This window comes from Maylandia zebra, linkage group LG15, assembly GCF_041146795.1.
Source record: "Maylandia zebra isolate NMK-2024a linkage group LG15, Mzebra_GT3a, whole genome shotgun sequence".
Classification (NCBI taxonomy): Eukaryota; Metazoa; Chordata; class Actinopteri; order Cichliformes; family Cichlidae; genus Maylandia; species Maylandia zebra.
The window spans coordinates 23,927,547-23,949,088 of NC_135181.1; the positions used below are offsets into that span (position 1 = coordinate 23,927,547).

A 21,542-nucleotide genomic window follows, 5' to 3' on the forward strand; every position below is an offset into this window, starting at 1 on the left:
ACAAAGCGAGTTCAGCTGAAGCCTGAGTGAGTCACTATGACGACACACGCCGTGAAGCTAACCTGCCCCCTAGCAGGTTTACTACAACTAACCCTGACTGTCTCCGCCCCTTTGTCGGAAACCTGACAGTAGGAAGTGTCGGACATGGCGTGTCCCTTCCTTGAAGAGCCAGTAGATCGTGAAGCCCAAATTCTCCGCAGAGCTCTCCGCCGGGAGAGAGTGATTAGAGCGCGTTTGGACATTTTATCATTTCCTGATGATTTTCTGTGCGAACGTTACCGTTTCTCAGCACAATCTATAAGTTATTTGAATAACATCCTCAGGCCATATATTACGCATGTGACACATCGCGGACATGCTCTCAGTTCTGTACATATTATTTGTATTGCGCTTCGTTTTTTTGCAAACGGGAGCTTTCTGTATAATATTGGTGATGCTGAGCACGTTTCCAAGGCTACCGTCTGTCGGGCAGTCAGGAATGTTACAGTTGCACTGAAACGTCTCCTGTACACGTTTGTGGTGTTCCCCGGTCATAGACCCACAAGATTCATCAAAGAGGGATTCCACAAAATTGCAGGTATCAGGATGACCAAAACTTAATTTATGGTGTGGTGATACTTGGACTACTACTTAAATTTTACATTTATTTTCAGGGTTCCCAGGCGTGATTGGCTGTATAGATGGCACTCACATTCCAATCATTGCTCCTTTAGTAAATGAAGGAGACTATGTGAATAGGAAGTCTTTCCACAGCATTAATGTACAGGTACATAGTTCCCTGTAGCATTTCAAACTAACAAATTATTTCATTATAGTAATGGATGCTAATTTGTGTTCTCTGCACTGTGAAGATCATATGTGATGCTGCCAACATTATCACAAATGTGGAAGCCAAGTGGCCAGGCTCTGTCCATGACTCACAAATATTCCGTGAATGTACACTGAGCACAAAATTTGGACATGGTGAGTTGAGAATACTTTAAAATATATAAAGACCAATTGCTTCAGGGACATTTGAACTGAAGTGTATCCTTCTGTCTTAGGAGAGTTCACTGGCTACTTGCTTGGTGATAGGGGGTATCCATGTTTACCCTATTTGCTTACCCCTTACCCTGACCCTGAACCGGGCCCACAGCAGCGATATAATCTGGCTAATTGCAGGACAAGAGCCAGAATTGAAATGACTATCGGAATGCTTAAGGCCCGGTTCCAGTGCCTGCAAAGACTCAGGGTCACCCCAGAAAGGGCATGTGACATTATTGTGGCATGTGTGATTCTTCACAACATTGCCACAATTAGAGGAGAACACTGTCCTTCTGAACCAAACATCAGCAGTGATCCAAACCATGAACATCCTGACCCTCCCACGGACATACAAGATGGAAGTGCAGTCAGAGACACCATATGTCACAATCATTTCTTTTGACCCATCACCTCAACATGTTGAAAGAAGAATAAACAGATTTTTTGTTCAACTGGCTTTATTGGTCACCTGTGTTTCCTGTACACAAAGTATTAAAAGATGTACACCTCATAAAGTGTCTCTGTTGCTTCCTCCTCTGTAACAGCTGTCAATGTTTCTTCATTATTTTCCTGTAGTAAAGAAATAAACAACATTGCTGTTCTACTGTAAACTCATATAATCTGTGGAGTATTACTCACAACTGCATGTTGGTCTGGCTCAACAGGAGGCTGCACCAGATGCAGTACACCACCACCATCAACTGATAGAATATGAGGTTTATACAGGTCACTTATAACTTACAAGGGACCAAATGGCAATTAACAAACATACCAATCACCTTACATAATTGTCATTATGCTCTCAAAGACAACCAAGCCTGAGGGAAGGCAAAATCAGTAGGAACATAACTTCACTACAAAATAATCCATTATGGTAAAGAGTTTATCAAATGAATGAGTAGCACTGCAAAGGTGACTGTGAAGAAAGGATGTATGCACATCATGTATTATTTTGAATTTACCCCCTATGTAGGCACTTGTGTCTTGCGGGGTTATTGACTCAGAGGATGTCCCCGCAGAGATGCCTTCGGCCACAGGGCGCCCACTGTTTTGGCTGAGGGCCAACTGCTCAGCCTCTGTGAGTGGTGGTGGTGGAGGACCCCCACCTGTTTTTCGGGCCTCCGCTTTTTTTCTGTTGGCTATAACGGGCCACATTTGAGCATACAGAGTAAGCAAATATGTACTTGTAATGTGCTCAGATAATTTCAATAAGTGCTTACAGAAAGAAAATTAATGTAGCCTCTAACTGCAATTGATTTACATGGGACAAACAGACCAAGCACTATGGCTCATAATACAATTACACCTTACCTGTTTGGACTATATTTTTATATTTCATTTTTACTTGCTGCCAGGAACGTTTGGGGCCTGTTGGGTTGCACCTGCGCTCACATCACATCACAAAATAAAATGTTTAAAATAACAAATAAAATAACATATGATAAAATAACGTGTTAAATGGGTGGAAATCCCTAGATCAATGTTTATATTAACACTCACGCATTGACTCTGTCGGCTATGTTTTGCCATACATGCTCCCTGTCTTTCGCAGCTGTGGCTGTGTTACTTTTTTCCGCGGAATTTGCATGTTATCGGCATATACTGCCATCAGAATTTCGGCCTCAAGCGCTGTAAAATACATTGACCGCGCCTTCTTTCCCTCCGTCTCCATGGTGACTCGCTTAATCTGTGCTCCGCTTATCAGGGCTTTATGTATCCTCGTCCGCGCGCTTCACTTGGGGTTAAAGCAACTCCGCGTTGACTGAACTAATTGTTATCAGCCTTTCTGAAACCGAATATTCCGAGTTGGACAGTTCGGGGTTACTCAACCCTGCGTATCGTTTTTCACTCTGAGTTTTCTAAACCGGCTTCCTGAAACAGGGCCCGGGTCCTTAAATACTGGATGCCTGATGAGTAAACAGGAGTGACAGGTTAAGTGGGAACCTGAGGACTCCACCCAGTGGGTGGGTCTGGACAGGACCTGCCCAACATTTTCAGAAACAGCAGGTGAAGAGAACACAAAAACAGACAACATCCTTAACCAGCCGGGGCCCATGAGACACTGTTTTACAGCTATAGCTGTCATACTTTCTGCGCTTTGGATCTTTACTATTGTCTGAGCCAAAACTCCCACCTTGTCTTTATTACTGACTGCAATTCAAGAAACTCCAAACAGAGGCCAATACTGAAAAATATAAATCAATGACTGAAAACAGAAAAACACACAAACCACGAGAGAGCTGATGGTTAACTTAAGGTTGTGGTCCAATCAAATCTCTTACTACGTAATTTTTCTGCTTCTATGGAATGGAAAAGGGTCTTTCGTTATATTCAGACAAAGAAACCACAAAGGGAGGGGACGCGAGTTTCATTTTACTGTAAACTGAGTGAAGTGTCATTATTAAGTCTCAGTCAAATATGACCAATTGAAAGAATGAAGGGTGCATATGTCCTGTGGCTGCTGTGTAAGTACACCACATATTCTTTTGTCAGATTATTGTGAAACTTAAACTAACTGAGTGTTATTCTATTTAGGGTTGATCTCCCTGCTGTGTGGCTCAACAAATCAAGGTTAGATCTCTTTGTTTTATTCTACCAGGAAACCCCACTTTATACAATTACATGTTTAAATACAACATGGTGTACAAAAAACAAACGAATGTTTTAAGATATGCTTTCACTTACCAGAACATATAATTTCACAGGCCTCCGTAGTTTTCCCATGAATTATTTCCATGTAGCTCGTAACTGAGCTGAGACAGAAAAAGGTACAGAGATAAGCTAAAGGTTTAAGTATCAAGGTTAATACAATAAAAATAAAATAAAAGGTAATTTCTGGTGGCAGTTTCAGTGGAAAGTGATTCAGAGACATAAATATAGATATGCATCTAAATCTGGATTTTTTTAAATGAAGGCTTCATAACAAAGATGTAGTCAAATACATAAAAGTTGCTTCAACAAGGTACTCTTGGTTTATATGCTCTCTGTGTATCTGTGAACTACAGTTCACAGATACAACCAATCATTAATTAATGGTTAAAAAGCGTAAGGCTAGAAGGATATGTGCTCGCTGAATGTGCATGCATGATTATGTGTTTTTTTAAATCGTGGTTTACTGCTATATACTTTATGGTGAAGTGACTGATTCACAGGAAACCAAAGACAAAGAAGCCTAAATCCAGTCATGTCCAGTTGTCTTTGTACAAACTAGTTTACATTTTAGGAATTCAAAGTGATGAAGGATTTTTTCCCCTCACACCCTTTCAAAGGCCTATTTAAGGGGTTAAGACTTGGTTTTAGGCGTAACAGGTTTGGCAAAGCATTAATAAGAGTAAATGTCCTCACAAATATAGCCAAACATACATGCCTGTGTGTGTATTGTATAACACTTCATGTATACACAGCAGGCAGCAGCTGTCGTGGAGGAAGCAGCGGTAACAGAGGAACCTTTCGTCCAAATAACTTCAAACTCAAAATGGAACTTGCTCACGTCCACAAAATACCCCGACAGTTTTGTAGTGAATCTGATGAAGGGTCGTTGAGCTGAGCAAGGAAAAGATGCAATTAGAGACAGATTTCTCAAATCATTAGATGATATCCAGCTAAAAGGAAGTATTTAAAAAAAGCTTCAGCAATTTTGCCCAACGTAGTAATAAAAAATACCTGATGTAAAATTGATTGATTGTTTCCTGTGAAATCCAGTGGTGTTGATACTGAAGTTTTGTATTTACACATAAAAGGACTGTCTCCACGTTCATTTGAATTTCATTTTGAGGCTGAGCTGCTGGGGGGGGGGGGGGGGGGGGGGGGGGGGGGGGGGGCAGTGGTGTGCATTGAATGCTTTGCTGTGGCCAAGAAACCCTCTTAAATGCATGCACAAGATAGCAGTCACCACAGTTCAGGTTGGTTAGCTCCTCACTGATGATATGACCCGAGTTTATAATGCACAACCTCGTGAATGTTGAAACTCGTCAGCTTCGGACTTCGACTGCAAACTTAAACTTATAGCTACTGTTCGGTCGGTGGGTTGTGGTTGGAGACCCAGCTTTCATCAGCAGTGATTAGTCTTGACAAAAAAGGTCATATTAGATGTGAACGTGGGTCATTCAGTAGTAAAATAATTAAAGCTCTGCAACATTTTACCTTTTATACTATGAATATTTTCTAGTTAAGAGGGCTCTGAAATTCTGCCTCATTTTATTTTTTTTTCCAGCATTTCAGAGCCTTCTTAACAATGTCTGCATAAACAGACTGGCAGACTGACTCCATAACAACAAGAAAAGAGAATTCACATAACCTTTTTTGACCTGCAGAAAGAAAGGTGATCACCATTGCACCTTCTGCAACAGCTGTTGCTCACTTACCCACAACATCCTGTTCAGCTTGATGACAGACACTGTTTCCTGATTTTGAAGCATTTAGATAAGTAAACTGGGCATCTCTCATCTCAGAAAACATCCTGTGTAGATGGTGTGCTCTGCGCCTTGAATCTTGACCTAACCTGCTGCTCACCATCACCACAAACTATATATAAACTTTCCATTCCAAATAAAAAGTGAACATATTTAGACTTGACAATTGAGTGATAAATGAATGCTAGCATGCTTGGTTAGAAACCCGCATTCACAAACTGGATACACTGCAAAGACACTTATGTTTTAATTGATACTAAGTAACATACCAATCCAATTCCTACAACTTCAGTTATTAAAACTGAAAAATCAACGGTCTGCACCACACAGGAGGCTCAATAACATAATTTAAATGCTTCAAATAGAGCCAGCAGCTCAATCATGCTTCAGAGGTTCAGTTGAGTGACTTTGATTAACTGAGGTAAAGCCGTACAAATTTTGGCATCTATAGCAGCCGATATCACCATCCAACTATCAGTCTAACGTGCCACACCTGGCCAATCCTCAACAAAATCCAAGTGGATTAGTTAAATAAAAGAATTTATGTTATGAAAACAAGGGAAACTACCCAAAAAACCCAAACATTGCTTTGTAGCAGGCTGTTAACATTTGTTTTTCTGCTCTTGCTCTTGACGAAGGCGGTCGCACTTTTCTCCTCTCCTCCTCCTCCTCTCCCTTAGCTTCCCTGCTTAGCCTCTTATGTCCTTGTCTAGTCTCGTGTTTTTTGTATTACTTTTCCCTGGAACACTCTCTCACAGTCTGTTCTCTAAAACCTAAAAGAGGAATTATGGATTGGATCAACTGGTCCCTGAATGCAATTGACACCCCTCTCTCAACGAGAAGTTTGAGCTTGGGTGAGCTTGAGTGCTGAAGACATCTACCTATTCGGAATCATGATAACAGGGTTCTGGCGGATCGGAGCTGACTTGGCCCTGACTTATTGAAGAATTAAGAAAGCGGAACCGGCTGTTCAAACCCCCACAAGGCTGCCCGCTGGGATTGAAACGATGGGAGAGGCATGAGTTTCTCAAAATGGGCTCATTGAGTGCAGCACGGATAAGATCTTGGAGAAGCTACGGCTGCTGTGAATACTCAGAATAAGATCTCTGACTGCAGACTGGATACATCTCGGAAGGGCTAGCTCGGAATAACATCTCTGGGCGCAAATTGGATGACATCTCGGGGGAGGCACACTGCCGTGAGTTCTCAGAATCCTTGAGTACATGAAATGACAACATCACAGAACGCAAGTATGGCGAAGCTCGCGGCTCTCCAACGGGAGATTGAGAGACCAGTGTTGGACTGTAGAACTGCTTTGAAATTCATATGAGCTGTTCGCACTAAAGTAAAAAGCGCCATCACTTCATGCGGATACCCCTTTGGCGCCAGCTGCGGTCTCAAGGCTGGAGCTGAACAAAAACACCCTGATAACGACTGTGTTTAGACTGTTCGTTCCCATTCCATGCAAGGCCACTTGGGTTGGCTGGAAGACTGTTTACTTAGCCTAGCAGGGCGAAGGACACTGTCTCAGCTGAACTCTGGACACGCACAGACATATACACTGATATGCACACACTCATCCCCCCTCCCTTTCCAAACGCCTTCGACGCTTATTCCCTTCCGATGCTGCACCCTTTACCCACCCCTGTTGCTTTTCATGTGTTTCTTTGGTGTATTAAAAGTTTTTTCATGTTTTATGTGCAGAGGTGTTTTTTTCTGTTCTCAAACTGATCTCCCTGTTGGAGCTCAGTGTGGGGGGAGTTATTTTTTTCTCCTTATCCTTTCTCATGTGGTGCATTTTCCATTGTTATACCTCTCTGACCTGTCTTCCCCATGTGATGTTTTGTGTAATGTATGTATAGTCGGAGGGTAAGATGGCGCAGCCATTGCGTGCAATAGGTCGGCAGCCTTATGAAATTTCCCCTTGTGGGACTAATAAAGGTATATCAATTCAATTCAATTAACATGTTTATTTCTGCTTTAAAGTTGAACATTTTAACATGTGAATGGCCCACTTTTGGAGCCAGTCTCAGGTGGACATTAAAGGAACTGCAGCATTTGGCGGTTTCATTTCTCCGTTCTGAAGGATTCCACTTCACTGACATTCCATTTGGTGTGGATTTCTTTTTTAACCTTTATCAACAATCACTCTGCACTATGAATCTTCTGCAATTAACTGCAATCACCCGAGTCACAAAGACTATAAAATGCCCCACAATGTCCTCAGGTTTCAACTGTGAAACTAAGGGCTGCACTACTCTATGACAAACCTATTATTCATTATAGCTTTACTACATGTTTTGGTAATCATTCTGACAACTTCAGATCTCAAATTCAAAGATAATTGGCATACTTCCTCCAGGAGATATTTGAAGAGACTGATGGGTATCCTTAATGAAGATTATAAACTGATGTCCTCAGGAAAAGCTACAGGTTACCAAATTATTAGTTAAATAGGCACAAAATATCTTAAGTGATTTTATCAATCAAACTGACAGATGAAATTGTGAATGAGCGTTTGTATGTTTTATCTCATATGATGAGATTCCAAGACCCAGGGGATATAAGAAATTCCAGTCTAACCTAATGTAATCTAATCCTGAATAACTGTGGTTGCATGGAGTTTAACCATACCCTAGATAAACCTGGATAAATGGGAGTGATCCCAAACAACTACTGCCCTTAAAAACCACCTTCCATACTTAAATGTTGGTGTTTGTGGATGGTTCTGTGTGCATTAATTGTTTCACTGTAATTCTCAGAGACAATCTGATGGCTGCCTCAGGGTTTTGTAAATGTGCATAATCCATATCTTCCCCACAGCTCGTCTGACTGTGAGCCCCAGCAGCTCTCAGCTGTTTGAAGGTGACTTTTTGTCTCTGAGCTGTGAGGCTGAGGACTGCCCTGCTGGATGGACTGTGAGGAGGAACACGCCCAAACGACAAAGGAGTCGGTGTGGAGATGGGTGGGGAAAACAAGTCGGTTCGTGTTGTACCATCACCTACATCTTCAGAAGGGACAGTGGTGTTTACTGGTGTGAGTGCGGAGAGGGAATAAGCAGTAACACCGTCAACATCACTGTGACTGGTAAGAATATTGTGTGTAGTTAGTGTTGGTGAAGCTGTGTGTCAGTGGATGAAATGCTGTAGTTTGTGTCTGTGTGGAGGTGGCCGAGTGATCCTGCAGAGTCCTGTGCTTCCTGTGATGGAGGGAGACAGCATCACGCTGCTCTGTAAATCAAAGCCCCCACATTCAAACCTCTCAGCTGTTTTCTATAAAGATGGCTCCGTCATCAGGACTGAGTCGACAGGTCACATGACCATTCCTCATGTTTCCCTGTCTGACGAAGGCCTCTACAAATGTCACATCAGTCAACATGGGGAGTCTCCACCCAGCTGGATCACTGTCACAGGTAATTTTCAGTATGATCAACATTTATTTCATCCATAGATGGACATAGATAGCATGAGGTCACCCATTAGTCAGTGAAGTCCCAATATGAGACCTCAGGCTTTTTAGCTATCACCACTTCGATGTTTTCAAACCTGCAGGTCGGATCCAACCAAAGACTTTAATTGGCTAAAGACTTCTTATGTGTTCTGTTTAACCTGAAACTACCCAATAAAGTAATCAGGAAGGTGCTTAGTGAGGTCGCAGAGTGAGGAAGCTGAGTTTCCCATAGACCTCTACACCATCCAAAGGTTTTTTTTCCTACCACAGGAGTTGCCCCCTGGTGGCCAATGGATAGCGTCACTTTTCAGACGAGATCTGAAAGTTGCGTCCATCTAAGATTACCATCTTAGATTTCATCCATGAATCACCTGAACAGTGCCATTCTCTTTACAGGTAAACCTACAACTACAGCCCTGCCTTCCACATTATCCCCACCCTCTACATCAACCCTGTCTTCTGCCTCAACTTTGCTTTCTGTCTCAACCCCAATGACCACACCGATCCAATCCACTGCCATGGCGTCTCCTTCTGCCACAGCTCTGCCTACTGATTCAGCTCCACCAGCTGTCTCCATTCACCGACCACTTGTCTTGAGAGTGGTCTGCCACCTGGTGGTGTTCTGTCCATATGTCATCACAACTGTCCTAATGGTGTCTTTATATCGACAAAGACCCACAGGTAACTTTCACTGTCAGATGATCAATCTATTAAAGGGGATCTGTTGTGTTTTTGTTTATTTTCTGTCATAATTGTATGCATGCAGCTACGGTGGTGGACTTTGCCATATATAAAGACTATTAGAGGCCTGAAACGGCCAAAGTTAGAACAATTAATGAAGAGAGGACACAAAAACAGAACAGAGAAGACCTGTTAAAAAAATCCAAAATCTAAATCTTTATTTAAAAATTGTAGGCAGTTTGGCACAGATAGGCAGTCTGCATAGTATATAGTATAAAGAAAACAAACTGAGAAACAAGCATGGGATCATACATGGAAACACTGAAACTAGCTAACACACTGGGAATGTCGGGAGAGCCTCGAAATCCGAGATACTGTAAGAACAAAGACAATCTGATCTATCAATCAATTCTCAGGTGTAAGTAAGACAAATTGAGCACAGGTGAAGCTGTGTTGATTACTTTGAAGTGTAAATCATGCAAAGCAACTTTAGAAGGGCCTTAGAAGAAAAATACAGATGTGGAAATGGGTCCCCTTAAATTCTGATTGTTTTTCTCACTTATTATTACCTCATTATGACTGAACTCTTTGTCTCCATAGCAACAGCGCCACACCCCCACCCTGAGCAGAAACTGACAGAGGACTTTGACATCATGGAGGTCACCATCGAGCATCATTTCTAAACTGCACAGAACAGAGAAATATTTTTGTCATGTAAAAGTAATAAATATTAGATTAAATAGATCTGATATTTTATGGCAGCACAAAGTCATGTATAACGTTGGAGGTAAACAAAGTGCAGTTTTTTGACTGCATATTCATATCTACAAGCCCAGTTTATTACCAAAGAGACAAATGATTTCTTCTACTCCACTCCTACCCACTCCTCCCACAACCAACATGTTTTTCAATGTTGTATAGATGCTTTCCTGTATCACTGATGTCTCAGTACTCCTGCCATGATCTGTAGGTTTAAGTTCAGCTTTGCCTAATGGTATCTGTAAATTAAGGTCCAATAGGCAGTACCATGACCTAGAGCTGGGCGATATGAGATTTTTTCATATCACGATATGTTTTTTTTTCATTTCAGGCGATAACGATATCTATCACGATATAAGCCAAATAACTATATTTGTAAGATTTAAATGTGCCGTTGCTCACAAGTAAAATGTGAAATAATCAGCAGCTTGTTTTTATTTAAATATTTATTTCCCATAATAAGTTCAACAGGGTAGATGTACTTAAGGAACATGAGACTTTTTCAGATAAATAAAGGCAAATATTGCAAACTACACAAAAGGCAGCCGCTAAAGCGTTTAAGTTTCAAAATAGAACAAACGAAACAGACTAAATTGTCAATTCCACTTATTCTAAAAATAAATCTTAGTTTGTTTTACAGAAGAACAGACAAAACTGACTAACTTTTGTCAATATCAAATAAACTGAAAACTAAAAGGAAATTCTCAATCTCTCCTTGTTGTATAGCTGAGCTTTTCAAACAGTTTTAACAGTTACTTTAGTCTGACAAAAGCCGAATGACGAATTAGCGCTTCCAGTCAGAGACTGAGGCTACGTCCACACGTACACGGGTATTTTTGAAAACGGAGATTTTCCGTTTTCGTTTAAAAAAATAATCCCGTCCACACATAAAGGCAGAAATGAAGGAAAACACTGCTATGAACATGCCAAAGCAGCAGGTGGCGCTAGATTCCTAACCGTGCGGAAATGTTGGCCAATCAGAAGTCTAGAAGCCTCGGTGGGAAAAAGTAAACAAAGCTGGGGCATAGAAGCAGAACCGAGTCGTATGTGTGGAGGGACAGTAACTGTGTGTATATGTAAGCATTTAAACACTGCAGAGAGTACAATTAACAGTATTGTATTGACGACAAACACCGACAACTAACGCCGAGGAGAGGGGCGGTGCTGACTCACGAGCGAAGCAGCGAGTGAATAAAATCAAACAGCCGTACCAGCCTTATGCTGTTCTGTGGTTTCTAAAGCTGCTTTATCACTGAGTAAATTAAGGAAATTATTTCTAAATGTCGCCTGGAGGACAAACAGATGTTAAATAATACGTCACGTTTCATTTGAGGTTTGATGCTAAACAACAGCAGGACTGTTAGAGCTTATGTTTTTACAGGAATGAATTATTTATGACGTTACAATAAGAGGCAGTTCCAGCAGAAACAGAGCCAGTCACAGGCTGTCACTGCAGAGAAGAAGTTAACTCATTTTTACTTTACTTAGAAAGCTTAGGTCTACTTTTCTGTGCATGTATTTATCCACACAGACAGATTTGGTCTTGATTACGGTTACAGTTTAAAAGCGGCAGAGGTGAATTTAACTGTGTAGCTTTGAAGCGCTCAAAGCAAAATTGTAGAAAAAAACACACAGATGAAACATGGTGGATACATAGACGGACCAACTACAATGACAGAAGACGCGACTTAAATACACACAGAGAACACAGGGAGATTACACACAGGTAGGGAACACAGCTGGGAGTAATCAACAAGACGAGACAGAGGTAAAACTGAACACACACACACGAGACGCAGACCTTCACAATAAAACAGGAAACAGGAACACTACACAAAGACGCAGACTCGACACTGAGAGACAGACAGAAAATGACACATGGAACTAAACCCACACAAAACATGAGAACACAAATAAATAGAAACATGGAACTCTAATAATAATCATCATAGCACCCAAAACCACAACAATCATTCAAAAATAAACTAACAATCAAAACTCAAAATACTGGTTCGAAACTGACCCAGAACCGTGACAGTACCCCCCCTCCAAGGGCTGGCTCCCGACAGCTCTAAACAAAAACCCAGAACAAAACCGAGCACCAGACCAGGGTGGGCGGAGGGGATCCAGGAAGGAGCGTCCGAAACAAAAAACAAGGAGCACAAGAGTCCAGAGTAAACCAAAAACACAAGAAAACAGTCCAAGAACACAGGACAACAGATCAAAAACAAAACCAGAGCTCAACAAGAGTCCGAGAAAAGTTCAGGGGGTCGACACGGGGGTCGACAACACAAGGACCAAGACAGTTCCGGAGGCCGACCGTGCACACGGCAACGGCGGCAGAGCAGGCAAAACCAATCAGGAGATTTGTAAAATAGCAATTGTGTATTTTGTTCACCTTGTATATATTGTTCACTGCAGCAGCCTAGTAGGCGTGACAAACCATTTTTGTTGATTAAGTTTTCTCCTGTTTTTCGTTTAGAAAGTTAGGTAAGTGAATTGTCTTTTGGTTGGTTTTCATTTTGTGTAGGAAAGTGTAGGGACCATTAGGGAGTTTTGTTTGTTATTTTTGGCACTGCTCACTGCTGAAGCAAATAAATGGCTTCTTAGCGCTTTAAAAGATACTACTGTTTGTGTTCTTTCTTGGGTGGTGCGTGAGTGGGGCCAATTTGTTGTTGCGTTCAATACATGCCTAGACTAAGAACGTAACACATTGAAGAAACCTGTAGCATGGCACATGGTGGACCCACTTTTCAGTCGGGTTGAGTTCTGGACTTTGACTGGATCGCTGCAGCACTTTGATTCTCTTTAAGCTCTTCTTATGGAGATTTGCTGCTGTGCTTCGGATCATTGTCCTGTTTCCTGACCCATTTTGGTCAAACTCTAGCTGTCATGCACATGGCCTCAGATTTGACTGTAGAATACTTTGGTGTGCAGAGATGTTCATGGTCATCTCAGTGACTGCAAGGTGCCCGAATCGCCACCCCTCCACTGATTCTGTCCTGTAGCTTCATAAAGTAAACAAAGGAAATCGCTGCAGTTTGTCAACAGATCAAAGTGAACTTCTCTTTTTATTGAGTGATATTATTGCTAATAATTAGCCTACACGCTGATCTGCTTTCTAGTGGCTGGAGCTCCAACAGAGTAAATGAATGTGAATGCATGCAAATTCCATTCATTGCTGGTTTCATATATAAAGAGTGAACATCTAGGCTTACAGTGTTGTCCGACAGTCCCTCCTTGGGTGTTTGCCATGCATTCTCTGGACACATAGAAGAAGCAGCAGAAGTCATCTGGTAGTTTATAAGCACTGATGGGTCTTAGATTTGGTAAATCACATAGATTAGATATTATATAGGAAATATATCAAAGTTCGCAAAGATTGTGAAATGGGGGTGTAAATGTTGGATTTTGGGGTTCCTGCATATGTAAGTGTAGAAGGAAATGAGGATTTGTACATATTACCAAAACATTAGGTGAAATTACAGTCATTTAATTTACAGATACCATTAGGCAAAGCTGAACTTAAACCTACAGATCATGGCAGGAGTACTGAGACATCAGTGATACAGGAAAGCATCTATACAACATTGAAAAACATGTTGGTTGTGGGAGGAGTGGGTAGGAGTGGAGTAGAAGAAATCATTTGTCTCGGGGTAGGACACACAGGTGCTGCAGCTGATAGGTAAGCACCCAACTAGACAGTGTGTGTACTGCACCTGAGTTTGTTCATGTAAGTGACGGCGAGTGCCTCACTCATGTCATTGCCTGGCCCTATTTGGTTCATAACAGACAGAAAGTACATTACCTTAAAAAGGTACAAGCTGCAACAGGTTTTGGCATTTATCCAGTAAAAACTGTCACTAACAGAGAAAGAGTCAGAAATTGCAAAAAATATAACATGACAGTTTCTAAAAATGACTTAAATTGCAACAAATATAACATGACAGTTTCTAAAAATGACTTGACTGATTATAAGTAGAATACAAGGTCCGTACAATAATGCTGAGTCATAAATATACTCGGAAAACCGGTGATTTCTGCCAACATAAGGAAAGATATTGGAATTTAAGGATAAAAACACAGAAACTTCGTGAAACACCGCGTGAGTTGAGTACGAGCCAATGAGGGTACGAGCAAAAACAGGGCTCGTACTCAACCGACCAATCAGCACGCCCCTATGGTTTTCTGTCCGAAGGGGGTGAAGCAACCTGAGTCCAGGGTGTCATCATTCGGATTGGAAGTGGTCTGTGTGGCGGGTTTCTTCCTGTATTTATTGAAGGACTTTCTTCTCGGATATGCACTTCTGAGTAAGTTCTATGAACCAGTTGCTGAGTCTGCTAGCTTTAGCTTCCTACATTTGGGTAGTATTTGTGTAACCGGTAACAGCAAATGACCGTACAGTAGTACAGTGACACGTTAGCTCGTCTGACCTGACCGTCTGAAGCCAGCCAAGATGCCAACTTATATTCAACGGTGTCGATTTCCGTAATTGTACAAAGAAAACGTGCGCTCATTATGTGCTGTGTAAATGCTAAGTACACGCCGCATATCTGTGGTGGCAGTGGTGGCTCGCTGTGTGACGCAGTGTTTGTGTTGAAGAGCACCGGAGAGTTTGCTGCACAGAGCTCGTATCGTATACAAGACTGTACTGGGAGTAATCACTGCTAAATCACTTGATGTGACTCATCGGTGTCATTATATTAGGAACTGTTGCACAGATGCTGAGCGTTTTCTTGATGGTCCTTTTGTGATGTGTTGCTCGCTGATTTTGGCATTATGGATATTCACTCGGCATCACAGCAGACTGTACTTGCCAGATCTATCAAATTTAATGAGTTTGGGATGAGCTGGCATAAAGCACAGAGTAATGTAAGGTCCATCATTTAAACTTCCTGCTTCCCTCCCTATAGTGTTAACGGATATAACATCTGAGTCTCAAATTAAAAACCAGGCAGGTAGCCAAGAAGAAAGAGTTTAACATTGTACTACTGCCAAAAAAATAGGAAACGGACAAATCAGCTGTTTTAGTCATTTGGAAGACACTCTGATTTTTCATTGTTTTGTCTCCTGAAAACCGCAGATATTTGTATTATTTTACATGAAACCGTTTTTTCTCTTATTTCCTGCAGTCTGACACTTGTGCCCATGCTCCATTTCCACACCTCAGCTGCCAATAACCACTCAAGAGGAAGAAGATGATTTTCACAGCCCGTTCAATCCTGTCACCACAAAGATCGTGCAAAAACCTCTCGAAGTAAGTTATTTATTGTGATAGACTTAGTATTAGAGTTGTCATATGTCTGAAAGTTTTCAAAACTGTTAGTTTGAAAGTTCTTTTGAGGCAGAATAAACCAGCTTTTCTAGCAAATAACTTTACCCAGGAAACACTTTGTGATTTAAAGGATGTATCCCTCTGTCTTTATTGTTTCTTCAGGATGTGTCTTCAAATCTGCATATGGCTTTCTTTGGCGCTTACTTCAATAGTTGACGCTGTGGGTAAGTAGGTTTTGCTAAAAAGTTTGTAAACTACTGTTAAATCCTCGGTTACATTAGATTGCTATAACTGAGAACAAGACTAGTTATAACTGACTGTATTAATAGGTTATAAAGTCATTTCTTCCTTCACCCTCGTATTCCTCACACCTCTCTTCTTCTCTTGCTCATTCCCTGCTATGGCTGTGGGATATTATATGTATCGATTTAGAAAATCAACTTTTACTGCACTGCAAACAACTGCACTCAGAAAACAACTTAAATATATGAAAGAAATATGATAGTATTCCCTTAAAAGTAAATACTGGCTAGACAGTGAGCTCCCTTGGTGGAGGTTTGCGCTCTTGGAGTGCTTCTTGTTTAGTACATGCATTTCTGATGTATATTTTTATTCTTAAACCTCTGTCTTGTTTCTTTTGTCCTTCAGACTGCAAAAACATCATATGTTCACTTGGCCAGCAGGTCATTCTGCCATGTAATGCTCCTGGAAATATGGTAGTCCTCGCCATGCAGTGGTCCAGACGTGACCTGACAGAATACGTGCTGCACTATCGTGATGACCAACTTGATCCAGACGACCAGGATCCGTCTTATACGGGCCGGGTAAACCTGACCAATACCCACATGCAGAATGGGGATTTCTCAATGATACTGATGAACATGACGACTGCTGACATTGGAACATACGAGTGTATAGCCTTCCAGAGAAGACCAGGGATGGACTCTGAAATCCTCAGCATCGTAAACCTGAATGTCAGTCAGTCAGGTGAGTTTGTGCTCATGTCAAATGATGACACTTTAAAAGAGTTTTCACCTCCCTGACTCCTGACAATTCACACCAATGCATTTTTTTTTCTCGACAGATGAAGGAAGCAGGAATGGAGTCAGCAGTGGCGCAGCTACAGGAAGAAACCATCTTGGTCTCATTGTGTCACTGTCAGTTATTGCAGGGATCATTCTGGTGGCTGGTATTCTCTAATCTATATTAGGTGCCAAACTAACATTGGATCCTCAGCTTCCCCCCACTATGAAATGACATCAACATCTCAGCATGTCTAAATTAGAAAGACCCTCAAATTTATTCCAAACATCTAAAACTTAAAATGACAGTTAAAAGCTGAGGTGTGGCTTGTAGTGAAAAGCACAGAGAAGTTAATTAGAGTAGAATAATAGAAGCTCGGATCCATTTATCGTTTAACCTACATTAAGCAAATTCAGATTGTGGTTCGGCTCGGAACCACTTTGATTTGTGCCTTTGTCATATGTTTTCTAATGCTGGCCGTATATATGTCACGTGATAGATTGGCTGGGATTTTTTAGAGATTTCTTTGCACTGTTTACCACTAAGAGCGCTCTGGAGCCCATCGAGAATGAAATTTTAACTTTGATTTTAAAAAAATTACCGAAAGAATTTATATTTCATAACGAAGTCAACAGAGCAAACATTATGGCGCACAACAAGTTCATGCACCAAATTTGGAACGAGTCCAAATTAAGTTTCTTTCAAAGCTTTACTTCACAACATGAACCTTAACAAGTCATACACTAAATGTGTAAACCTTATGCAAAAGTATTTATTATAATGCACTGAAACTTTTTCTTATTTATTTATTTGGTTTTTAGTATAAAGGTGCTTTTAAAACTCCTAAATGAAAAAAGGTCCTACGTTTTCCCGACAGAATTTTGTGTGTTTTACATCCAAGCACAAATTTCCTGAAAAGAGAAACATGTTTTTATTGAAGTTACTTTCTGCCAGTAAAATGTTTTCATGTTCGCAGATCCGTTTTGTCTTTAGGTTGTTCTAGCTGCCAAAAACAACAGTGTTGTGGTGCTAAGAGGGAAAAGTCCCGTAAATTGTTTAGTAAGATTTAAATTATGAGGGATTTTTACTGACACCGTCTTGATGTTTTCGAACTGGACATGACAATGAGGGATGGATCTCTCTGAAAAACTGAGTTTACTTACAGGGTACCCACACGCTTAAGGTATTACCCTGCTTCATCTCCCTTATGACTCTCATGGGGATCATGGTTTAGAAAGTGAGCATCATGTTTATCTCATAAGACTAGAAAAAGGTGGCTGACAGCATGAACTCATCTGGGAGATGTTTACAGAGTTCACAAAGTAAATCGCCAGTCGACCCCAAGCTGTTCAAGTATTTAAGCATTATTGTATTTTCACTAAAGCACTGCATTATACTGAATAATAGAAGTCTTTAACTTTGAGTAGCATTCCAGATGTGGTTATGTATTATGTGATACTGTATGGTAGACAATGTGCCCATTAAGCATTAGGGCACTTTATTAGATACTTTATCAAATGTTGAAAGTTGAATGTGAAGGATCATAGTCAGAGGGCTGTGGGACATTGGCTACCAGCTGCTTATCACTAAAGGAAAGAAAGGTGATTCATGCCTTACGTTTTTATCTTCTGTCGTTTTCTGCTTCATGGCCTGATTACAGTGAATTTGTGGGACCATACTGTATGTTTTTTGACTCCCCAAGAAATGCATTAGGCACATACAGAGTATACATTTTTGTAGCAATAATAACTGCTCTTTAACTGTTGAAATGGATGTTTTCAGGTACATGATCACATTTTTACCTGGTTAATGAAATTTCCTTGGTATCTCTAACAAAAGGGTAATGATAAGTGGCCCTATCATTATATTTATAGCGACAGTTTCATGTCTTTCAATGTGCTTTCCTATGTTACACTATTTAACATTGTGTTTGTTTTTATTTCCTTGGTCCAAAAAAGTTTGGGTTTAGTATTTTACAAAGGGCAAAGCATCCATACTTTTTACTGTGATGATGACATGATGACACTAAAGCCTTGAAACAAACTTTGAATATTTGTTCTTACTTTGTGAGTCTGTATATTGCTATGAACTGTGCTTTTTTAAAAAACATTTTTACAATGGAACATTCCAAGTGCCATCGTTTCTTTTGTATGTTCTGCACATGCTCTGTACAATCATGACCCTGAGACCAATAAAGATCTATTTATTCTTTCACTTGAGTGTGCTGCTCTTGTTGAGTCTTTATGGTTCACATAAAGATAATGTAGAGCAGAATTTGCGTTTTATTTTTTTTTATTAGTTTACATTTTTGTTTCCTCTTTAAATGTTTAGCTTTTGTTATTTTCAATGTCTGTTTTAGTTTTTAATTGAGAATATGAGGACTGTCAAATGGAAGATAGGTGTGACGATACACATATATACTAGCCTAATGATAAAATGGATCAGTTTGGCAAATATATTTTACAGTGTTTATTTATTCGACAAAATACGTTAAATGTCACCGTTATTATTGGCTGGCCGGAAACAGCGGGGGTGTCCAAATTCAGAGGCTGCTTCCACCTGAGGACCCGCCTTCGCGGTCTAAAGAAAGCCGCGTAGTACGTCACGAGCTCCCTCGGTGGAGTGAAACTGCGTCTGCTCCTTGCTGTCTAAAATGTAACCGGGCGCTGGCGTCAATTCTCCACCGTCTCACACTTTGTTTAATCAGTTTTCTGTTTGACGTTTATTCAGCTTTGTGAAAACCCCAGAGGACCCCTCCCGAGGGATTAATAAAGTTACATTTAAAGGAGCCAGCATCAGCTGAGAGATATAGAGGAGAACAGGGGGACAACAGACAGCTCTCTGTAGTTGACAGACTGGTAAAAACATTGAAAACAGTTTTTAGATATTTGCTTCCTGTATTTGCAGAAGTATCTCCAACACAAACTGTAACAGCTGCATGCAGGGAACCACTCAGTCATGTTTATCCTGCAGGACAGGATCTGACAGGGAAAGAAGGAAAAATAAGGGAACCACGGACAACTTTGATAATGCTTTGATTTATCCACAGTACATTTAGTTCAAATATTGTTTCCATCACAGAGGGATTGTGCTGGTTTCAGTGGGGAAAGTATGCAGCTCATTTAAATGTTCAAAGAGCTGTGAAAAGTTGTCCGTTCATAAAGTGTGTCAGTATTTTATAAGGATGCCATGTTTCTGTATCATCTCTCTCCTGTCAGAGCCTCTTCCAAACATCAGCCTGTTTAATGCTCTCATATCTTCAACATCTCGAGTAAATTATACTGCACAGTTTTCTCTCCAATAAAAGAATATTTACTGCATGAGTCTGTTTTCCATTTTATCTGAAACATTCAAGGAGATCTTTTACTGTATTTTGGTGATATTGCCCTTAAATGTGACTAAAGCTTTCATACAGTGGTGATCACGGACATAACTCTGAGATCAGTCTGACTGAACTCTGAAAATCACTGAGTGTTATTTCACAGAACCATAATTAGATTAACTCAAACGGAAACACGCGGTGTTAAACAGTAGTATAATTATCATTAACTGTCAAAGTAAGTGCGTATTTTGCTTGTTTCCGTTTCCATCAAAAATCGAATTAATTAATAATTGTTTGATTTGTGTTGATGAAGGCCTGCCTCCTTCTCCTCACAGTCACTTTTTACGAGACCATGAGTGTGTTTCATTTTTTGTTCTGTCAGTCTTGGATGTGACTCCTGAAAAGAGATTCACCATGATTCTGGTTCTCCTTTCACAGTCAGTACTGCTGGTTTCTCTCTGACTGACTGACACACGTTGAACCCGAGCTCATCTTCGAACAGGTAAAGCCACTTATTACCGCACAAAGTAACTGATTTTGTTGTTAGCAACGACTGAACGCTGGGTCTCGCTTTGAGTAACCGGAAGTATAAAACCGGACAACGGAAGTAGTGGTCTGTCATGGCAGCCTACGTATGCTCTTACAGAAACCTGTGGATACAGCTAAAAAACTGCGACCTCAAAACCGCTAGGGAGTTATTGTCACCATATAGAGAATCTAGATATGCGAATATTTTCCTAATCTGGTCTTTTTCTTCTAACACGCTTACTTGACGCTTTGCCTCACCGCTTAAAGCCCCAATTAAAATTTCTACTTTCCGGGCCTCAGCTATTTCTTGAGCATTCAATAAACCTTGTATTTGTTCTTTCCAATCTCCATATGAAACATCTGCTTCAGGACCCTTATATTTTGGTACCCAAGGGGCACCCGGATACACCGGCATCATCATCTCTATATCTGCACTCCAGGTGCGGAACACTGCTCCCCAAACTTGTATCCTGTCGACAAACGCCAAAATTATGTAGCCGCTAAACTGGTGGAACTAAATCTTCACCACCACGCCTATACAAGCAGAAAGGGGAGTGAGTGGGTCAGAGCTCAGAGGACAGAAATTTAGCTGGCTTCAAACACACCATTTATTTTCAGGATAAAACACAGTCAGAACCCCAAATACAAGCTAAAATCCCCGTATACAATAAAAATAGTGTTTACAACCCGCTAAAAACCCTGCCGGCAGGAATGATTAAACGCTAAAAACACAAAGCTAAATGAATGTTTTTCCCTATACTAAAAACTCCCCCCCAGGGTCCTAATTCTCCCAGTCCCGCAACACACGGGCAAATTCTCCTGAGCTGAGAGAGACAGGAGAGGAACTCCTCTTCCGGGATGTGGACTCTCGCCAGCAGAAGACCAGGGAGGAGGCTCCTATCTCCACCTGACTGTGCGCAATCGTGCAGTCCAGCTACTCTCCACCTCCGCGCACGGCCTCCCTCGTAGCTCCGCCAGATGCAGGCAGAGGCGTACCCCTGCCCTACTGTGGATTTCACGCGTCGCCTCCCACGGTCGCTATTCTGTCCGTCGGGACTGGATCGCCGGG

The 21,542-nt window shown here is 41.1% G+C and overlaps 2 protein-coding genes and 1 long non-coding RNA gene across 4 annotated transcripts; all 3 read left to right on the forward strand.

Moving 5' to 3' along the window:
* Positions 1-703: 703 nt before the first annotated feature.
* Positions 704-1,130, forward strand: LOC143412688 (uncharacterized). Its single transcript, XR_013093216.1, has 3 exons — positions 704-766; positions 852-963; positions 1,044-1,130. It is a non-coding gene; the product is annotated as an uncharacterized LOC143412688 (long non-coding RNA).
* Positions 1,131-3,450: 2,320 nt separating this feature from the next.
* LOC101485511 (low affinity immunoglobulin gamma Fc region receptor III-like) lies at positions 3,451-10,600 on the forward strand. Its single transcript, XM_004568458.4, has 6 exons — positions 3,451-3,488; positions 3,559-3,594; positions 8,259-8,522; positions 8,602-8,847; positions 9,282-9,566; positions 10,167-10,600. The coding sequence occupies exons 1-6, from the start codon at positions 3,458-3,460 to the stop codon at positions 10,247-10,249; spliced, it is 945 nt and encodes a 314-aa protein (XP_004568515.1). The 5' UTR covers positions 3,451-3,457; the 3' UTR covers positions 10,250-10,600.
* A 3,880-nt stretch (positions 10,601-14,480) lies between these two features.
* Positions 14,481-18,837, forward strand: LOC106675863 (uncharacterized). Of its 2 annotated transcripts, none has more exons than XM_014411279.4 (5): positions 14,481-14,635; positions 15,458-15,582; positions 15,763-15,824; positions 16,249-16,587; positions 16,685-18,837. In XM_014411279.4, the coding sequence occupies exons 2-5, from the start codon at positions 15,524-15,526 to the stop codon at positions 16,798-16,800; spliced, it is 576 nt and encodes a 191-aa protein (XP_014266765.1). In that variant the 5' UTR covers positions 14,481-14,635; positions 15,458-15,523; the 3' UTR covers positions 16,801-18,837. The 2 variants fall into 2 exon arrangements, with proteins under 2 accessions (XP_014266765.1, XP_014266766.1); XM_014411280.4 differs by lacking the exon at positions 14,481-14,635 and adding an exon at positions 14,654-14,832.
* Positions 18,838-21,542: the final 2,705 nt, after the last annotated feature.